The sequence below is a fragment of the Typopeltis vanoorti genome, chromosome 16, assembly GCF_054136105.1.
Source record: "Typopeltis vanoorti isolate ZY-2024b chromosome 16, IOZ_Tvanoo_1.0, whole genome shotgun sequence".
NCBI classification, from domain to species: domain Eukaryota; kingdom Metazoa; phylum Arthropoda; class Arachnida; order Uropygi; family Thelyphonidae; genus Typopeltis; species Typopeltis vanoorti.
This window is the reverse complement of record NC_143564.1, coordinates 65,151,726-65,173,863: the sequence shown is the minus strand read 5'-3', so window position 1 is coordinate 65,173,863 and position 22,138 is coordinate 65,151,726. Positions and strand designations below refer to the sequence as shown.

At 35.2% G+C, this 22,138-nt stretch overlaps 1 protein-coding gene across 1 annotated transcript in view; it reads right to left on the bottom strand.

The window, feature by feature from the left end:
* Nnp-1 (Ribosomal RNA processing protein 1 homolog Nnp-1) overlaps positions 1–22,138 on the bottom strand; it is a 92,840-nt gene that overhangs the window by 52,748 nt on the left and 17,954 nt on the right. Inside the window, exons 4-5 of the mRNA XM_090406530.1 lie at positions 17,818–18,012; positions 4,878–4,942 (exon numbers count right to left, since the gene is read on the bottom strand). Coding sequence (XP_090262656.1) covers positions 4,878–4,942; positions 17,818–18,012 — 260 coding nt within the window. The remainder of the gene's footprint in view (positions 1–4,877; positions 4,943–17,817; positions 18,013–22,138) is intronic.

Here is a 22,138-nt window from a genome sequence, read left to right as displayed (position 1 = left end):
GTATACTATCTCTTTTAAAACCTTAGTTACCTGTCTCACTTCTTCACATCCGGTAATTTAAATTCCTAGAGTTCGCAACCTTGAAGGATTTGGTACCATTATCTCAAGTGGGAAAAAGACTATAATCTCTGTGTTTAATTGGAAGGGAAAAACTTTCAGTCGTAAGACTGAGAATAAAATAATCCTGTTATACAGAAATAATTCTACACTACCAGCAAATGTTTGTTTGAGCTACTATAAATGGCGGCCGTGATACCGCTAAAAGTAATCCTGTAATGCAGATATTAACTGCACTACCAGCAATCCTAATATTTATTAAAAGAAACCAGTGCCTAGTGGGGACGAAATCATCACTAGCACCAGTAAAATAAATTAAAGTGAAAAACAAATGAAAGAAAACCAAAGTACTTATCTTGCCGAAAGTCTCTTCAGTGGGAGCCACACCCAGATGTGATACCAAGGTTGAAGTAATACAGAAGTCATATTTTCATATACAACTTGCTAAAAGGTGTCACACCTTATTATTAAATTACTCTGGATTAGAGAAAGTTGTTGGAAGTTTTTCCACTTGCTATACTACACTTGTTATACTACATATTAAAGATACCAAGAAATTATATACTTGTTTATTGGGGCTGAGATAGCTTCTTGCTGCCATGTTTGGTCCCAAAGAACAAAGGCTCTACCTTCTGTTGTCTCCCTTTTCTCACATGCAGTATGGGGTGATGTCCTTCTAAAAAATGACATACGGACCCCAGACCCTTCCCCATTCAAGATGGCAGCAGTAAAATGGTTCCACAAGCCAGCAACTATAATGTACATGGGATGGAACTTGACAGTAATGAATTTGGAGGATGCCTAATCAGCTAGTGATAAATTCTGCTGTCACACCACTTGTTCAGCTAGTCTGTGCTTGGAGGAAAGCATGATTCCCTCCTGCATACTGGTGGTATGCAGGAGGGAATCATTTTTGCCCTGTTCAGAATCAGATGATTGCTTCCTATTTCAAATCTGCCTGTAGGCTCTTGTAAACAAGACCAGAGGATACATTACAACAATGTAAAGCATAATACTTTTCTCATTTGTTCTCTTCACATGTTGTTTGTAATGGCTAGACTATGTCCAGAACAAAAACTGCAGCAGATATTTACCATTACTGTTAACTCAACTACTTTTCTCATAAGTTTTTCAGAACATTTCTATAAGTCTGAGAGTTTACATGCTTTTGTGTTTAAAGTAAAACCTTAATATATTCATAGCATATTGTAATAAGTCAGTGAAATAAATTTTGCTTACTTGACTTTACCTGATGAATCAAGCATGTACAAATTGTAAAGCAATATTATGATGCTCCATTACACTTTTTTTTTTTTTTTTATCTAAGTCCAGAGTTTATGAGAGAAATTTCAAAATTCAAAAATCTCCTTCACTAGCCAAAAGGTAATTTATGAAAAACAAAACAAAACCTCTACAACTTATTGTTTCATACCAAGACAAATAGGAAGATCAGTAAAAATCACTTTTCTTTTTATCAAAAATTTTAATAAAGGTGTTTTATATTTGTCTATGGGGTTCATTTCATACAAATCTTAATATGTACAAGAAATGAATTAAACCTAGACTATTATTTCTAGGTTAAGTTGCAAGTAGTTCAAAACTTACCTGTACACAAACACTGAAAACATTAAAGGTAGCAAGTTCTTCATGCACCATTTGGCATCTTTTATATGGCTGGATGATAACAGCCATAGCAAGTTGAAGAAAGACTATGCTTCTGAGCCAAAACATTGAGATAGTGATCCAGATCAGGGGTTGGCAAAGGACCAGATGGTAAATAATTTAAGCTGTGTAGGCGAAGAGGTAAAATCGAGAAATCATGTACATAAGGCAGGCAACAAAATTTACACCAATTTTTATTACAAAATACAGAATATAACTGTGTGCAAGAAGATTTTTGGGACAGTAGTGAGAAGTGTGGAATTCTTATGAGATAGTTACCCTATTCCTCATCATCAATTTCCTGATATGGGGTACATATCAGGAAACTATGACACCACTACATAATTAAATTTACATTATTATTAATCTTCTATCAACACTTTTCTTCCAAATCAATATATTACTTGTGAGCACTCCAATATTGTCAACATTTAATGCTTCTAAGGCACTTTTGACTGAATCAACCCACCTAGACCTTGGCTTCTCAGTCTCTTTCATGCCATCTTGGCATTAAACACGTTTTGCTAACCTTTCTTCACCTATTTCATTTAAGTGGCCATACCATGTTAGATTAGCTCTGCTGAAACAACTTCCTTTCATTTTCATTTTTAATCTGATTCTGCCATTAATGCCACTGGTTCAATCCCCAATTTTTCTCAGAACCTTCATATCTGTGGTTTCTAGTTTTTGATCAAATGCTTTATTTCTAACCTAACACTCAGATCCATAACTTCAAACTGTTTGAACACTGTCTTGTATACTGTTAATTTGGTATTTTGGCTAATTTTTCTCTTATTCCATATAAATTTATTCAACTGGCTACCCACCATAGCAGCTTTGCATATTCTGTTGTCTATTTCCAGATTTAACTTCATATCTTCACTAAACACTACCTAAATAGCTGAAATATTTTACTTGTTCTATAGAATCTCCATTCAGAATACAGCAGAAATTTTCTATGCTCCTGCCTATTTTCATAGTTTTGGTCTTTTTGTTGTGATTTTCATGCCAAATTTGTTACAGCTGTGACTCAATTTAGTTAGGTTATCCTGGAGACTTACACTAAACACAGAGAAATTCTCTGTGTTTAGGAGTAGAACATCATCTGCATAAAGCAAAGAGTTAAGTTTGACATCTCCAATTCTAGGCTTGATGCCACAGTCTTTCATAATGTGATCCATATTGATGATAAATAGAAGTAGAGTTAATGTGAATCCTTGGCCTCACCCCTTATTTTACAAACCATCTTCTTGTATTTCCATCAATTCTAACTGCTGACTGACAACTTAAATATAAGACTGTGTAGTGCTCTGTATAATGTTCTATCCACTCCATATACTGTAGTGTTTTGAAAAGCTTTTCTCTGGGCACCTTGTCATACGCCTTTTCCAGATCTACAAAACTTAAGTGCTTGTCATATTCCCATGATTTCTCAACTATTTGTCTTAAAGTGAAAATGTGATCTTGACAACATCTATTTGGTCTGAACCCAGTTTGTTCTTCTCCAAGTTTCTCTTCCACAATCTTTCTGAACCTCCTTTCAAGTATGAGTGCATAAATCTTACCAGGAACATTTAGTAGAGAAATTCTCTGTAATTCTCACATTCAGTTTTATTTTCTCTTTTTTTTATAGATGGGTACTATGAGAGCTCTACTCCAATCATTGGTAATTCAACCTTATGACCAGGCCCCCTGTATTATGCAGCATGACCACTGCAAAACTTTTATACCTCCTTTCTGGTCGAATATTATCTGCTCCAGCTGCTTTCCACATCAAGTTTGTGATGACTTTTTCTACCTCAAGTATTGTGATATGAACTCCTCTTGAAAAATTTTTAGTATAGTTCCATCACTGCTTGGTTTGTTTAACAGGTCTTCCAAAGTAATTACTCTAGACATCTAGGATATTCTTATCTTCAGTTTTCATATCACCTTTATTATATTTGATTCATTTTAAAGTACTCTTTCTTCCATTTATAAGCTTCTTCAATAGTCTCCAGAACATTTTACCACCTTTTTGATATTTATTTTCCATACTCTTACCAAAGTCTTCCCATGACTTTTATTTAGCTACTTTTACACATAACTTAGCTCGCTTACATTTTTATGTGTATTATTTTAAGGTGTCTGCTGACTTACATGCTAGAAACTTTTGGTATACTTTCTTCTTTTCCTGGACTGCTTTTTAACTTCTTGTATCCACCATGGTGTTCTTATTTTTGTATCCTTACATACAACTTCACCACATACCTCCCTAGCTGAATCAATCAATGTCTCAGTTTGCCACTTAGATTGCAAGGTTTAGTTCTTGTTTCCAAACTGTTGCAAATTTTCTTCAATAATGTTCACATAGTTGAGTCTATAATTTTTAAAAGCTGCTCAATTTTAATTCTTTTTAAACTTTCTTAGATACTTAAAATACCATCCTTAGCTTGCAAGCGCACGCGCACACACACACACCATTATTACTGGATTTCTGCAGGCATATTTACTCAGGGTACATGGTAGCTACATTATACACTAACTTGTCATTCCTGAGATTTGCATTGTAGCAGAGCATTCACACGAATATAATAGAATAATGGAAAGATATTTTGAACCATGAGAAAATTTAAGCATAAAATCCATATTCAAAATCAATCATGAAACACATCAGTGCAAAACTGTGAAGAATTTTATGAGAGAAAGGATAAGTAATTTGAAAAGTTAAAAATGGAAGATGGTAGTGGCAACTGCTAGCTAATAACAGTATGTTAGAATAAAGTTGTTTGGATTACTACATCAGCATAATTCATGTTAGTATTGAGACTGACTATTTTTCAAATATGGAAGAGATTCATTTGCCATATCTGCCATCAATTTCTATTATCATTGTTGTTGTGTTTCATGTGGTGAAGATAGGACTGAGAACAGCACTATGAAATGACATCTCCTCAACACACACACACACACACACAGCATTATTACTGGATTTCTGCAGGTATATTTACTCAGAGTACATGGTAGCTACATTATACACTAACCTGTCATTCCTGAAATTATGTAAGATAAATAATACATTAATATATATGCACTGGAATGGCTTATCAACATTTATTTCAATTTCAAATGTAAAAGGATTTAGTTCTTTAAAACTAGTTTATAAATACTGTACTTACTCTTTTGTGGATGATAATATAAAACAGTATGGAGTCAAGAATAATAAGGCTTTCTTTGAGGGCAGCTAAAGAGGAAAAAAAAAAATCTTGGCAACTATCCATCAAAATACAAGTTTCAAAAAAATCCTAAACAGCACTATTTGCTAATGAAATGAAATGCAACTTTTCTAGAAAATATTCATATTCAAGAAAAATAGTAAGCTGAAGAGACCAAAAATATCAATTTTGAATAAAGATATTTGTAATTTAAAATGTGGGGAGGGAGGGAGGGGGGGAAGAGTGTGTGTGTGTGTGTGTGTGTGTGTTAAGTGGGTATAAGCAAAGTCAGAAAAGCACATTGAGCAAAGACCCCAAATCAATATTCATGAAACACCCAATGAAATCGTAGTCAGCTGCCATGACTTGTGCAGCAAAAAAAGCTGCACAAGTCATGGCAGCTGCAAGGTGTCCCTGATAAGTCCATATCATCTCACTCAGTGAGAGCAAGTGCCTTGCTCTGTCAAGTGTCATCCATAAATTGTTTATTATCAACCGGTAGCACATGAACACACACAAACAAACTATACACTTTATAACTTAATTTCTAAGTTAATATACTCTACATTGAAGTACATCACTAATTAACATATCTGCTGCTCAGTGCATAACTCAACATATTTTCTGTTCAATAAAAGGTCAAAATTACATGCAAATTAATCCCTTTGCCTACTATCAGCCAAACTCTACAGACTATATGACTTCAATCTATCCTTGTAGCTAACATTCCACAATCCTGAAATAATATTTGTCAACCATCTCTGCATCCTCTCCAAAGTATCTTCATTCCCTCTCAACCATAATGGCCAGTTTGAGCATAGTAGTCCAGATGTGGCCTGATTAAGTTCTCATAAAATGGAATCACTACTATTTTATCTTTGCTGACTAATGCTTAATACTGGAGCAATCTTCTGAGTTGTCTTTATTATCTTTGCAACATGTCCCTTAAATTCAAATTTTGATTCACCATAACTCCAAGATCCAGCGCTTCCTCAAATTCTTCCAGTATACTTCTACGTATAAAGTATGCGGTATCCCATCTGAAGTTTCCAAAATTCAAAACAGCAACATTAAAGTGGCATCCTCATTCATCTTCCCACATTTTCACCCTATTCAGATCCTCCTGAAGAGCCACTACATCAGCACTAATCTCAATAACCTTTCCCAGCTTCATGTCATCCACAAACAACTGAATATCTTCTTGAATTCCAGTGACAATATCATTGATATAAAGGATGAAAAATAGTGGTCCCAGCACAGAATCATGTGGAATCCCACTGGTGACTTTACTTTTCCCTGATATTGCCTCTCAATATGCAATCCTATCCAAACCCATACATTGCAGCTTAAAACATCAGTTTATCATGAAGCACCCCATCAAATGCCTTTGCAAAATCTAAAAAAATTACAGCATATATATTTCCCTCATTAACCACTCTTGTTACTTTATCATAAAAGTTAATGAGTTTACTGAAACAAGAACACCCCCTTAATATATCAGTGCTGACCTTCACAGATATTTTTATCTGTCCAATTCTGTATATGAGCTCTTTACCAATTTTTCCAATACCTTAACAACCACAGAAGTATAATATAGTAACTATAGTAAAATAGAAGTATAATATAATAACTATCTTACCCTCCTTCCACACCCCAGGGACTTTTTCTACTTGCAAGACTTGCAAAACAGCCAAATCAAGGGATATGTAAGTTCTTTAGTGCATTCCATTGAGACTCATGACAAAATTTTATCTAATCACAAAGCCTTGCTGACATCCAGAGTATTTATTCTTGTAAATACATACACTTTACTTCTAATCCATCAACCCTCTCCATCCCCTTTGGAATAAGACTCACCTCCCTAGAATGAAACATGGTAATAAAGATGGTCATTAAACAGCTCTACAATATCATTTGCCTTAGTCCTTAAACCACCTTTTCCATCTAGCAAGACCATTCATCCACAATCATTCCTTCTCTTACTGGTCACATAACAAAAAAAAAATTTCTTAGGATTGTCCCTTGAATGTAATGCTAGACTCCTCTCATATTCTAATTTTTCCCTTGAACTCTCATTCAATCAACTCTCCCCCATACACTAGTCACCTTTCTTGCTTTAAGTTTGTATTCTTCATGCAACTGTTCATCACTTCCCATTCTATGTTTTTTCATAACTGCTTTTTTTATCTGCAATTCTTTCTTAATCTCAGTGGTCATCCATTTTTTTTTTCACTCGTATATATGTTTTGCGACTGCTGTAAATATATGTTCCTTAACTAACTTCCATGCACAACTGACCTCTTTACCATCTAATTCCTCCACCCATGGCCAAGTCAGTTTCTAAGACTATTAAAATTGTCTACCTTATAATTCCACATAATTTCCTTTCTCTTTAAGACTTTTGCATGCCTGTGTATCCCCAGGTCAATATCACACAGTCATTTTCACTAAGCGAAGGCAAGCATGATATTTCAGTTACAATCAAATCCAAAACTCTTGATCCTCCAACACATGCTGTTTAAGACACTTGTCCCCCAAGAATTCCAAAAATCAACTTTCCTTATTACCATAGGCTACTTCCTCTATCCCATCTATATTTCCATAATTGAAATCACCCATAATAATTACCCACTTTCCACTCACCAAGCCAATTTCTCTGAACATTTCACTCCCTGACCTACAGCAACATCAAACTATATATATATGGTCCTGCCAACCTCTAATTCGCACCATATACACCGTCAAAGCTATGTGCATTATATCCCTTCTAGCTCTCTATTCTTAGAAGGTGCATCTCATCTGCAATCATGAGCAATACTCTGCCACCTCATTCCTGCCAGAAAATAGTATATCCTTTTACCTCTATCACTGTCAGGACATCATCCTCTGTTAACCATGTTTCACTAATACCAATAATTTTAGGAGAGATTGAATCAATCAGTGCTATTTTCATTCCCTTTATTCCTAATGCTCCTGGCATTAGTATGGAGGGGTAAAAAAATCCTCTCTATATATATGCAGCGAAGTCACTCTTGGCCCTATATCTATTACTGTCCATAATTTTCCATGCACTCAACCTTACTTCCTGAAATATCTTCCCCATATGAGACTGTCCTTCATGCTTTCAATCCTATAAATTATAGTTTTTCTGTCGAAACATTTCCACTAGCTCAGAGAACAGCAACCTCTCCAAACACTTGTATCCCTCCCTATTCAGATGCAATCCACTGTTTGCATAAGCATTCTTCTACCATCGAATGCACTCCAGACATCAACATATTCTAGACACATTCTTACACTTCTTCCTGCACATTTTTGCAATCATATCATTCATTATCACCACTCTTCTACTTCCTCTGCATTGTCAAAGCAAGGAAGTACACTCACTATCCTATCTCTCACACTTATCTGCTGCACAGTCCGTAACATCACTCTCAAATCCTTTGCCACCCAATTAACACTGCTGTTCAGGTGATTAGTACTAACGATTACTATCATCTCCTCCACATTCTATCCTCTCTTCATAGCTAAAGTTACCTTCTCCATTGTTCCAACCAGGAAAGCACTCTTTGAACATGTTAATCTGCACGTCCTAAATCACTGAATCACCATATATTATACTTCTCATAGCTTTATTTACATTTACACTAGTGCTCATCACTCTCTCTCATATTACCCCCCTCCCCAATTTCCATTTCTTCCCATTTTCATGCTTTCCCCTTTCTTTCACGACATCCTCTCATTACCTCTCTTTCTTTTGTTTTTTCATTCTCTTGACTTCCACTCTCCCCCTTGCTCTCCTATTCACCTGACTTTTCCCCCACCCATCCATTCTTGTTGCATCAACTAAACTATTCTCAAGAGTCCTAATTTTCCTAATCATTGCCCTCAATTCAGTTCTCATACCTTCCTCTTACTTTCTGATTACTTCTATTTCTCTGTCTCCAGACGTTACAATTGAGACATTACAGGGCCAGAATAAATGGCAAGCCATTTTCAGGACTCTAGATCTACAACAGAAATTAACACTATTAATAACGTATGGATGGATAACTCTTGCAATACTTCGCTTCAGCCTAGTTGGGAGAACTAAGACTAGAACCAAATGGCTATTGAGTGCAAAGGCTTCTTCCTTCGCTTTACAAGCATCATACTCTTTCCATAATGCCTTTTAGCAGCACTTCTGACTGAGGTTTCTGCTTATCTAACCGATGATTATATGATTAGATGAATTATATGAGTTTGGGTGCTCCAAACACATACCCATATCCTTTACTGAAGAGCTACTATTGTCACGTGAAAAACAGGTGATATAGGAGGCTGTCTAAATGATATCAGGATACGTTGATGCATTCTATCAGAAAATATATTATCTATTGTCATAATCTGTAATAATGGAGGTAACTCTATATCAATTACTGTGTCTTCAGATCATGATCCTTCCACCATTACAGAACACTGAACATTGGAAAATGATGAATAAGGAAGGGAATCTTAGGAATTAGTTTAACTGAGAGTTAGATGATGAAAATTGCAGTCTTCCTTCTCTTGTGATCGGCTCTCTCTCTCTTCATTAATATTCTGGAGCACACCCATTGTGACTAGGTCCGGATCTTACCTTCACCTCTTCCTTTATGCATTTACTAACTGAAATGCAAGAATATATTTTTCTAGGCCTTCTCCTTTATATCTTCTTAATGGTGGCAATTCTGCACCATGTTATTTTTGTGGTATTCCAGTAAGAGACAAAGCCTGTGAACCTAGACAAGGATCACATTCCATCTGAAGATGAGAGTGAGTGTCAATCAATCCAGCAGTGGTAAGACCAGGCATGTTATTTATAACTTGATGTGAAGAACTGGCAACAAGTGATATGGAAGATTCTTCAAATGATACCAAGGCACCTGAGTGGGTAAACTGTGTTGGGTCATGAGGAGTATAACTGAGCATCCATGGGTCAGATGGCATAGAACAAGGAACCAATACTTGACTATCTCCAGAATGCCCTGATGCTCTATGGTGAGACTGAGCATTTAATTACCCAATGGTAGTAGGGATGGGTTGCTGATATGCAACTGCAGGTACTGAAAAATTAAAAGTCTGCTGAATAACTGCATGCTGAATCACCGCGCTGTTCATCCATGATATTTTCTAAACTTTCGCCCCCAAAGACTAAGAGCTTTCAGGAGAGCAGGAAGCTGGTCCTGTAAAATATTCACCTCATCACTGTATGTGAAGTCTACAGCTGGTTTCAGATCAGTGTATTTCATGTCATGGATAACAGTGGGATGTTTACAAGAACATCCATAAATTAAATAAGCTCTGAAAGAAAGGACTGCATGCAGATAGTACTATTTTGTGAGGCTTTAAACTCAATCCCTCACATGCTAATATCACATCTACTTGGACTTCATTTGAAAGTAACTGACAGAAAGCAGCTAATATATGGGTCTGATAACTGTTCCATTTAAAACAAATTTGCCAGGTTTCCATCTTTTAGATTACTATTAAACACCAATTTGAGATTTCGAAGAATAAATAGGGTAAGAGTCAAATGGATGTGTAATCTTATTAAGTAAGAGCAGTGGCAGCTCATCCACAAGAGCAGCAGCTCCTCCAGTATAAAATGAAAGTTCCTGTTTTATTATCGCAGTTCTTAAATTTTTATATATTTATCTAAAAACTGTTATTTTCTTGTTTGTAATAATACAATACCACTCGATAGTATTTTATATAATTCATTTTGTAGCAACAGTTGTATTTTGCAATAGTTAATGTGCTGTACAGGCTAGGGCTGGTATCAGTACTGGCTAGTATACTCAAAGGTGGAGTATATTCAAAGCAGACCACACCAAACCACTACCTAGTGGGATAACACGTGATTTACGTGCAGTTTAGGCTGGTAGCATTGAAGCCCAAGATACACTGCTACTACATGAGCACAAATAACACAAATTAATATCATTGTCGTTATCATAGGTAAATATTGTGTGGTTTTTATAAAATAAAAACCACACAATATTTAATTTTCTATTTAATTCTAGCATTTAATTTATATCTTTGTAGAAATGAATGAAGAGAAGAATTCTGTTAAATATTTTTAAATTCTGTTATATTTTAGTTTTATTAATGATATAATTTTTTTCAATCCTTTTTTTTTACTTTTATTTCTAGAGCCCCACCACTACAAATTCTTACAAGCCACCACTGAGCAAGAGATTCATCAGAAAAGGATGGTGTGGAAGGAATACTGTGTGCATAAGGATGATGTCCTTTATGAAAATTATAAGCAGCAGGCTAGAAGAGTTACAGCTGTTGTACAGACAGTTAAATCTGAGTATGAAAACAAACTGGCTCCGCAAGCTAAAGACAACCCACAAGAATTCTATCAATATGCTGCAAGTAAAAGAAAGAATGAATACGAAAGAATAATTCTTCTGAATGCAGATGGAGTAAGGGTGACAGATGCAGAAAGAGATTGTTCAACTAATGAATGCCCATTTTGCTAAAAGCTATCGATCTGGTGTATGCAACATTGAATTCACTGCTACCTCTTCACTGGATGAAGAAATTCAGGTGTATGAAGAGATAGTATTAGAGCTGTGTTAAGAATTCAGCAATAGAGACTGATGGGATATCAGCACGGGTGCTAAAAGAGGGTTCAGCTGATCTGGCTATTCCTTAGACCAGGCTGTATAATTTGAGTCTCAGAACAGAGAAGATTCTGCAGAAATAGAAAGAATGTGTGGTAATCCCATTGCACAAGGATAGTGCAAAGTCCGATATGTCTAACTATCAACCAATCACTATCTCAGGAGTGATGGTGAAGATTTTGGAAAAATTGGGTTAAGAGTGAATAGGCTCACATTCAGAAATGGGTTCAGAGTGAATCCATACTTTGCAATGAACAGCATGGGTTTACTAAGGGAAGGTCATGTTTTAGCAACTTGCTCACATTCTATAATAACGCTACCACTGAACTAGAAGGGGAATGGATACACTATGATGCTTTTGGATTTTTGCTAAGGCTTTTAACAGCATACAGCATGGAAGACTGTTGCATAAATTGGAAAATATAGGTTTGATTATAAAATATTAGCATGGATAAGGTCTTATCTTCTGATTTCTGTTGTGATTCTAATACAGTGGAGAGAGTGCACAGGAGAATGTTAAAAATGATGTCAGTTTTACTGATTATAAAGACAGATTGAGAATTTGTAAACTGCAGACACTAGCTAACAGGAGAAAGAAAGGTGATGTGATTGAGACTTACAAACTCCTGAAAGGGTCATACAGGATTTCAGCTGATTGAATTTTTCAGTTTATGGAGAGTGGGGAAAGTACAAGAGGGCATCCCTGGAAGATGAGAATGAATGCTGCTAAGAAGGAGGCAAGATTTTAGCTGCATTCATTCTCTCATAGTGGTGCATGATTGGAATGGATTGCCATTGGATATCATGTATGTACAAGAGGTATGAATGAATTCAAGAATAAGTATGATAGCTGGTGTGTGTAGTATGTGGCCTCCCCCAGTGAGTCCCTGACTCCCTGGAAGTCTCTCTCTTAATAATAAACAACAGAAATATAAAATAAAAATACATAAAATTATAATAGAAAAAGGCACATGGCTTCATTTTTAGGATGTAAATTATATAAAAATAATGGATATTAAAAATCCAACATTATTTCAAAGCCAAATATATATATAGAAACTTCAGAGGTTTCGAAATTTTGACTAGAGTGTATGAGAATACAATTCTTGACATTGGAGTTTCCTTAGCTTGCACTACTTAAAAGACATGATCACTGCATAAGCATCTATATATTCACCTTTTAGTAGTGTATTTTGATAAAAGTTTCACTGGCTTGACAGCTGCAATTTAGTTTGTTCAAAAGAACATCACAGGTCTAAAGTGAGACCTCAGTTACAAAGTATCAGTCATAGGTTCATTCTAATCTCTTGATATCTGAATTGTCATGGTCTGCAGTGCTGCTCCTAAAAACCTGAAAGAAAAAGTGGGGAGGAGTAGGTGACGTCCAAACCTGGGTGGGAACCCTATTTGAATCTAGCCCACCTTGTGTTGGCCTTCTCCAACCAGGGTTTCATAGGGTACCTTCATTTGACATTCAATGATCTGAAAAATCTCAAAAACTGGGGTGCTTAAGGGTCGAAGCTGTATAACTGAGAGGAGACCACTGCAAAGCCTTTCAAGGAATGTGGAGAACCGACCAGGGCTTCTGACCTAATGTCGAATCCTCACCTTCTCATGGTGCACCCTGTTGGATATCTACCTGGCTACTTAACGAACAAGGATGGGCAGGCAATTTGGGATTTAACCACCCAAATTGTATTCTTATTGGTTAAACCAAAATAAAAATGATGGTACAACATGACAAAATTTCATGCCAGTTGGGACATCGCCCAGTTAAACAAGGCCCCAGTTGTTTTCGCCAGGGAACTAGGGCGAACAGCGAAAAGTCAGCTAATGAAACAAATCTGAAAGCACACCCCAACTCAACATCACCAGAGTTAAAGATCGGTACTATCAACATAAGAAGCCTGAATGGCAAAGAAATGGAGCTAGCTGAGGAACTGGATAAGTACCAGATCGACATAATATTGGTGACTGAAACAAAAAAGACAAAAACCGGTGAGATCTTTCTGAGCAATAAATACAGAATGTTATATTCAGGCAATGACAATCAAGGAAAAGAAGGAGTAGCCATAGTATTCAACACAAAATACGAGGCTAATCTTCTTGAATGGCAGGCAATCTCAAGTAGAATAATGTGGGCAAATATGAGAATGGGGAACTGGACAATGAGAGTTATTTGTGCTTATGGTCCCACAGAAGGTTCTACTAAGGTAGTAGTGGAGGAATTTTTTGAAGCTTTAGAAAAAGCAACTGACACAATGAAAAAGGAAAAGATGGTCCTTGTTGGGGATCTAAATAGCAGAGTAGGAAGTGATTGTCAGACATACAAAAATATTTTGGGAAAATTTGAAGAAAAGTGCAAAGCTAATAATAATGGCAAATATCTGTTGGATTTCTGCTCAGGACACAGACTGGTTATTACTAACACCATATTCCAACATAAAAATGTGCACAAATTCACATGGAGAGAAGAGGCAAGGAATAAGAAAAGTCTCATTGACTATGTTATTGTTGATAGTGATGTTTTTTCCCTAGTGCAAGACACCAGAGTGTACAGATGATATGAAATTGGAAGTGATCACTATTTGGTCTTGAGCAGGATAAAATTGAATTTCATATTCAAAAGAATAACACGTAAGAAAGTTTTAAAGTGAATAAAAGTTGAGCCGCTCTCAGATGTGAACTGTAGACTAAAATACACAAAGATTATTGAAGAAAAAATGAAAGAGTTTGAGAACAGGAATCAAACCTTGGAGATTCAGTGGCAAGCCTTGAAGAAAGCTCTGATTGATTCAGCTAGAGAGGCATGTGGCAAAGTTGTCAGCAAGGATAGAAAAATTAGAACTCCATGGTGGACACAGGAAGTTAAAGCGGCAGTGAAGGAAAAGAAGAAAGCATATCAAAAGTTCCTGGCAAATAAGTCAGCTTGTGCTCTTAGAGAATACAGAGACAAATGTAAGAAAGCTAAACACTGTGTAAAACTAGCTAAACAAAATTCATGGGAGAACTTTGGCAGGAACATAGAAAATAAATATCACGAAGGTGGCAAAATACTCTGGAGGTTGTTGAATTAGCTTAGGAATGGAGGAAAGAATGCTGTAAAAGGAGTTAGAGATGATAAAGGTGACATGAAAAAGATATCCTTTAAGTATGGAGTAATTACTTTGAAAAACTGCTAAATGAAACAAGCAATGATGACAGCACAGATGTAAAAAACACTGACCAGGCATGCAGTCAGGAATACATATCCATACTTGAAGTAAAAAAAGCCATCAAAGGTTTGAAATGTGGAAAGGCAGCAGGAGTAGATGATATTCGACCAGAAATGCTGAAGTATGATGGTATAAAGGTCTTACAGTGGCTGCACTGCATAGTTCAGAAGGCCTGGACCGAGGGATGAATTCCCGATGATTTGAGTAGAGCTCTCATAGTACCCATATCTAAAAAGGGAAATAAAACTGAATGTGAGAATTACAGAGGTATTTCCCTACTGAGTGTTCCTGGCAAGATCTATGCAAGTATACTTGAGAAACGGTTGAGAAGAATTGTGGAAGAAAAGCTGGGTGAAGAACAAGCTGGATTCAGGTCAAATAGAGGCTGTAAGGATCAGATCTTCACTTTACGACAAATAGTGGAGAAATCATGGTAATATAACAAAGATCTGTATTTAAGTTTTGTCGATCTGGAAAAAGCATACAACAAGGTGCCAAGAGAGAAGCTATTCAATACACTACAGTTATATGGTGTCAATGGGGCATTATATCAAGCAATACTCAGTCATTATTTGAGTTTTAAGTCAGCAGTTAGAATTGAAGGAAGTACAGGAAGATGGTTTAATGTTAAATCTGTGTGAGACAAGGATGTACATTATCCCCTCTGTTATTCATTATCTATATGAATCACATTATGAAGGAAAGTATTAAACATGATATCAAAATTGGAGATGTCAATGTCAGCTCTTTGCTTTATGCAGACGATGTCATACTTCTAAATAAATCCGCTACAAGTCTGCAAGATTTACTGACTAAATTGAATAACTGTTGTAATAGATATGGTATGAAGGTCAGCAATAAAAAGACATGACAATAAAAATAGGCGGAATCATTGAAAATGTCAACTGTGTTGTGAATGGAAAACCTGTGGAACAAGTAAAACAATTTCGGCTACTTTGGCACGATTTTTAGTGAAGATGGTAAATTAAATATAGAAATAGACAACAGAATCAACAAAGCTGGTATGGTAGGAAGTCAGTTGAATAAATTCATATGGAATAAGAGTGAAATTAGCTGTATACAAGACAGTGTTCAAACCAATTTAACTTATGGATCTGAGAGCTGGGTTAGAAGTAAAACACTTGATCAAAGACTAGAGATCACAGATATGAGAGGCCTGAGAAAGATTAGAGGCGTGAACAGATGGCATCAATGGCAATATCATATTAAAAATGAGGATATTAGGAAAGAACTTGACATTGTCAGCATTCAGGAATGCATTAGCAGAGCTAATCTCAGGTGGTATGGTCACTTAAACAGAATGGGCAAGGAAAGATTAGCAAAACAAGTGTTCTCTGCCAGTTTGGCCGGAAAACGACCCAGAGGAAGACCAAGATATAGGTGAATTGATACGGTACAAAGTGTGTTAGATGATAGATTCATAAGATCTGATAATGTTGGAGTCTTGACAAGTAACAGACTAATTTGGAGGAAAATTGTAGATAGGAAGTTAGTAATGATGTAAATTTTTCGTGTAATACTATCATATCCTGTACACCCCTTGAGGGTACATATCAGGAATTTGATGATGATGATCTGAAAAATAAGACTGACCGCAGTTAGTAAGCAAATTACTACTAAGAGTGATCTGATGTCACATTTTTGAAGTAGACAAAAAATATTCCTCCCCCCAACACACACACCTCCAAAGTGAAATTCACTTTTATTTATCTTGCAAACAAACACAAAAAATGAAGAAAAATGAAGAAGACAAATAATGTAAAGTTTTCAAAATATTGAAAGATAATTTCTGATAAAGTGAACTGTTTCACTTGTCTCAAATTGCTTTTCCATTACAGTTAATCTGCTAATGACTCTACCATTAGGAGATAAATGGTGAGGAGTGTAACTGCATAATAAATAGGAAAGCAGCTATTATGTCCTTAAAATAGAACTAACATGGTTGTAGGATCCATTTTGGGTGTAATGATGTCATTCCATAATGCATTGTCACCTTATTCTGACAATCTTCATGAAGATGAGAAATGACTGAAAACATCAACCTACCTCCTCTGTTAAAACTTAGAGCAATAATCTCCTCTCCTTCCTCAACATCATTTTCATATTCTTACTAACCTTTCAAACTAAGAATAATATGGGATTAAATAATAATCATGATACAAAGGAGAGGGACGTATATATCACAATTATTCTTTTGTCTTCAAGTGTGCCATCAGTGACTTTGCACCAAAAACTGCTATGCATATGAAAACAAGATAAGTTGGTGGTTTGCACATTTTCCTCAAACTCACATACCAAGAAGGGTCATGAGTTTGAATCTAGTGCCATTGCAGAAATGCTAGTATAGATAACAAATATAAATTTGTAATCTAAACTAGAGAACTTTGAATTAAAGATAAAATTTATTTCAAAATATGAGTATTTTGTACACAAATCTGTATTTATTCATTTGGCAGGGGAATCTGTTTGGATTAAATGGAGCACTTTTAACAGAATTTATGTAAAATAGCTGACACTGGGCATTATTAAGTCATAACAGTACAGATGAAAATATTGCAGTTGAAGAGATAATAATATTAATTCTGTTTATGACGAAGAATATGTAGAATTTTTGACCAAAAAGCAAATGTGATGTAAGATATTGGGCTTTATTATGCCATAATAGTACAGATGATTATAAAAACTAGTGTTGCCACATATACCAGTGGCTTCATCTGGGTCAGGAAGAACTAAGAAAATAATACAACGGAAAGATAAACACGGACCACTACATTACATGATGGCCAATGCCATGAATATGTTCTGAAAAACAAAGAGGTAGGCCAGTGACATGACAAAAACTTTTATCCACATCTGAATTATCAACATTACTATGCATAAAAATTCAAAAATTAATCATATATTAACAAATACAACTTTTAAACAGATATTATAGTTAAATCAAAAAGTACTATGGGCATTACTAATAGACATTTAAATTAAAACAGATTTGATTTTGTTTCCTTAAACACTTACTTCTTGACTGCCAACTCGCGTGAGCTCATCCACATATATATCTGCAATATGCAATTTCAGTCCAAGTGGAACAACATCTGAATTAGGACTAGTGACCGTTTTTCGTAGTATTTTTTTCAAAGTTTGTATATGCTTTTTATTCCACTTGCATTTTTTAATTAATTGAAAACTTTCCCTTAGGAAACGCCGAATAAGCTATTGAAAGAGAAATGATACCATAATTACCAAACATCAAAACAAATAACACAACAAAAACCCACAATAAGCAAAATGACCATTGACTTAATTGCAAGTGTGCATTTAAGAGTTTTTTGGTATAATTTTGATATAATATAATAATATAATTTGATATAATAATACATCACAACAATGCAAGTCTGGGAACAAAAAAATCAGAGGCAAGGACTTTATTTTTATATGCAGTGCCAATTTAGTTTCTGCATTATTAAATTTATAGAGATTAACAGTGTTTGTTATTAGTGAAAATAATTTAATTACTTACTATTACTCTGTTTCACTGTTTGTACCTGTGTACATCATTAGAAGTTAGTAGCAAATTCAGAATATTAACTAGATATAGCACTATAGATAAAAAATATTATAATATGCAAGAAATTATACTCTTATTTTTCTACATCTATCAAATAAAATTCAAGAAATAAAGATTCAAGATATATTCTCACTTTATATGATCTTTGGACAATGTACTTTTGCAAAGACAAAAGGTTAGATTTAAATATTAAATCTAAAATAAATGTAACAGGAAAGTATACATAATACGAAGGATGTACAAATTAAATTAAAACTTATAAAAAAGAATTATACAAGCAAATAGCAAATAGTCTAATAATGCAGATGGCATGACACTTTAACGTATACTGTGCATTTTTTATAACATTTAAGCTGTTTATTAACCAACTGCAGTGAAGTATACTTTAAATTTACTAACACTAGAAGTTATCGGGAATACAAGGGAGGAGTGTTTGGCACTGGTTAGTGTAACCAGGAAATTTAGGACCAATGTCCCAAATTTCAATCTCCTAGCTATATTTCAATGAGGCAAGGACAACCTTACAAATTTTAATGAAACCAAAACTCAGTCCTGTCTGATCTCTCTCAAGAAAGAGCTCGCATCCTCCCCCTAACTTTATAATATTCTGATATTGAAACATGATCAGATTTCCCTTCTTGGACTGACCTATACCTCTAACCTTTGCTGGCATAAACACATTTCAATCATAGCTTCTGAGACTGCCAAAAAACTTGGTTAACGTTTTGCACAAGGCTTCACACCTTCACAACTGATAACTCCATACAAATCTCAAATTTGTCCTAACTTGGAATATTGCTTATATATTTGGAATGGTGCACCAAAATCTTCTTAAGATTGCTTGATTCTATTCTGAAGATCAATTCAGTTAATTAATAATTCTTCTTTCACACACATCTACTTCAGTGTCTACCTTAATTAATGCCTCTTCTACAGATCATGACAACTGTGCTCTGCTGAATTGACCACCATTTGTCCTCCACTTTCTTCCAAAATCCTAACTGTCAACTAACACCCTTTTACAGCCGAACTGGAAGCTCACCAAACCAACTTCTCTACATCCCCTTTCATTCCATCTACTTTTATTTTCAGGAAGAGCCTCCCCCAAAGAATACAACTTTTAGTTCTTAAAAAAAAAAAAAAAAAAAGATTCCCCATTACTTCAGCTTCTTATCCTCTTTCCCACAGATTACACTGTTCTGTTATACGATTTGTGACCTTTCATATGTAGGTCAGATAAAAAAACACTTACTTGTATTGTTTTTGTCTGTCACTCTGAAAAAGATTTGAGATCTGATTAGTATTATTTACACGGGTAAAGAGGTGAACTTTCTACATATATTGCGCAAGTGAGGAACAACACATACTATATCTAGCTATTAACTAATTTTGGTAGACTACATCTTTGCTAAAATTATTCTAAGCATAAACTACAGTAAACCCTTGATTTAATGGATTAATTGGGGCTAAGTAGTGTTCATTAAATCACGAATTTTTTAAAATAAAAATATTTGTAACATTATACTGCAATTTTATCAATATTAGCACTGTAATAAAAAAAAAAAAATTTTTTTTCACAAACAATTTTTAACACAATTTTCACACTTTTAGATAAGTTAACGTGAAGTTAATGTTCTATGTTGAGGCGCTTGGTTTAGGTAATCCTGCTTTGAAAAAACTATCAAGTTTTTTTTGAACTTTTGAATTCTGCTGTTTTTTTATAATTAACTACTGAAAATTACAAAAATGTGTGTAATAAAACTGTCGCAGAAAGAACCAATTATAGTGCGATTGGAGTGATTATGTCCTAATCATTTGCCGAACATGTTTTATGAGCAGTGACTCATTTATGTTGGCTAAATTACTACAGTGTTTTTCCAACATATGATGGCCTATTCACCAAAACTGTTAAAAATAACAGGAAATTAATTACAAAAAATAACCTGTTAATTATGAGCAGTGACTCATTTATGTTGGCTAAATTACTAGTGTTTTTCCAACATATGGCCTATTCACCAAAATTTGTTTAAAATAACAGGAAATTAATAACAAAAAATAACCTGTTAATTTAATTATAAGCAAATCTTGCTTAAAAGCATTTTAAAATTAACAGGGTGTTAATTTTCACGTGACATATGGAGCGGAAATTTTGTCCGTTAAATCAAGGGTTTACTGTACTACTGTTTAACAGCCTAAAAAAAAAAAAAAAGCGAGCTTCTCTACATATCAAGCTCTATTAGACTATAAAATGTGCACCTATTTTATGGATAAGAATTTATAATCCTATCTGGAAGCAGTGGTTTTAGTTGTACAAAATAGCTTATATCTTTCTCACTCTGCTTTGAATACTCTGCACTGAAAAACTGAATTCTTTAATTTTTTATTTCATATTTTGTGTATTTCTATGGTATTTGTATTGAATTTTATTTCAATACAAATACCATAGAAATATGATATTTATATTGAATACAAATACCATATTTGTATTGAATTCAATACAAAGTTGAATTACCCACTTTATATAAGCCTCTATAATTCATAGTGATGATGTCCTTTTGTTAAAAAGGACATCGTCTTCATCACTATTCTTTGCATCCTAGATAGTTATACTTGGTTATACTATAAATTAAAGATACCAAGAAATTATATACATTGGTACCTTGAGATACGAGTGCCCCAACATACGAGTTTTTTGAGATATGAGCCGTCACTAGGTCAATTTTTTGCCTTGAGTTACGAGCCTGCTTCGTTGACGTCACAACCACCACTCTGCTAAGATTCCCGAGTCTTGAGTGTCGTTCAGTCCACTCATTTGTTCATTCTGTCATGTTAAGTTTTAATTTTGTGTTTTTTTTGTATGTACAGTTATTTAGCTAATTTTTTTCATATAACCATGAGTCCAAAGAAGGTGAGTGTAAAGAACAGTAGTGAGAAAAGGAAAAAGATGATATCCATGGAATTAAAGCGCGAGATAATAAACAAACATGAGCAAGGCGTAAGAGTAATAGACTTGACAACGCAGTACGATCGCACTACTTCTACGATATATACTATTCTGAAGCAGAAGGACTCGATAAAGGCTATAACTCCAGCTAAGGGCATTAAAATTATTTCAAAGCTAGGCAACTCTGTCCATGAAAAGATGGAGAACCTGCTGATTTTTTGGTTGACAGGGAAGCAGCTCGCAGGAGACACCGTGACAGAGACTATAATTTGTGAGAAGGCACAAGCCATTTACGCAGATTTGCTACAGCAGACCCCAGATACCTCAGCACAGGAGGCTTCACAAGAGCAGTTCAAAGCCAGTCGTGGGTGGTTTGAAAATTTCCGAAAAAGGACCAACATTCACTCCATGTCAGGCATGGTGAGGCAGCGAGCTCTGATTCTAAGGCAGTTGAGGAATTTGTAAAAACCTTTGCTGAATTGATCAAAGCCAAAGGATATCCCCCCCCCCAACAAGTTTTCAACTGTGATGAGACAGGGCTCTTCTGGAAGAAGATGCCAAGCAAAACTTACATAACGGCAGAAGAAAAGAAGATGCCAAGTCACAAGCCCATGAAGGATAGGATGACCCTTGCACTGTGTGCAAATGCAAGTGGCTACTGCAAGATCAAGCCACTGCTTGTATACCACTCAGAAAACTCCAGAGCCTTCAAGACACATAAGGTTTTAAAAGAAAAACTGCAGGTTATATGGAGGGCAAACCCAAAGGCGTGGGTCAACTTGATCTTTGGTCCTGCCATTAAGGAATACCTTGAGGTCAATGACTAA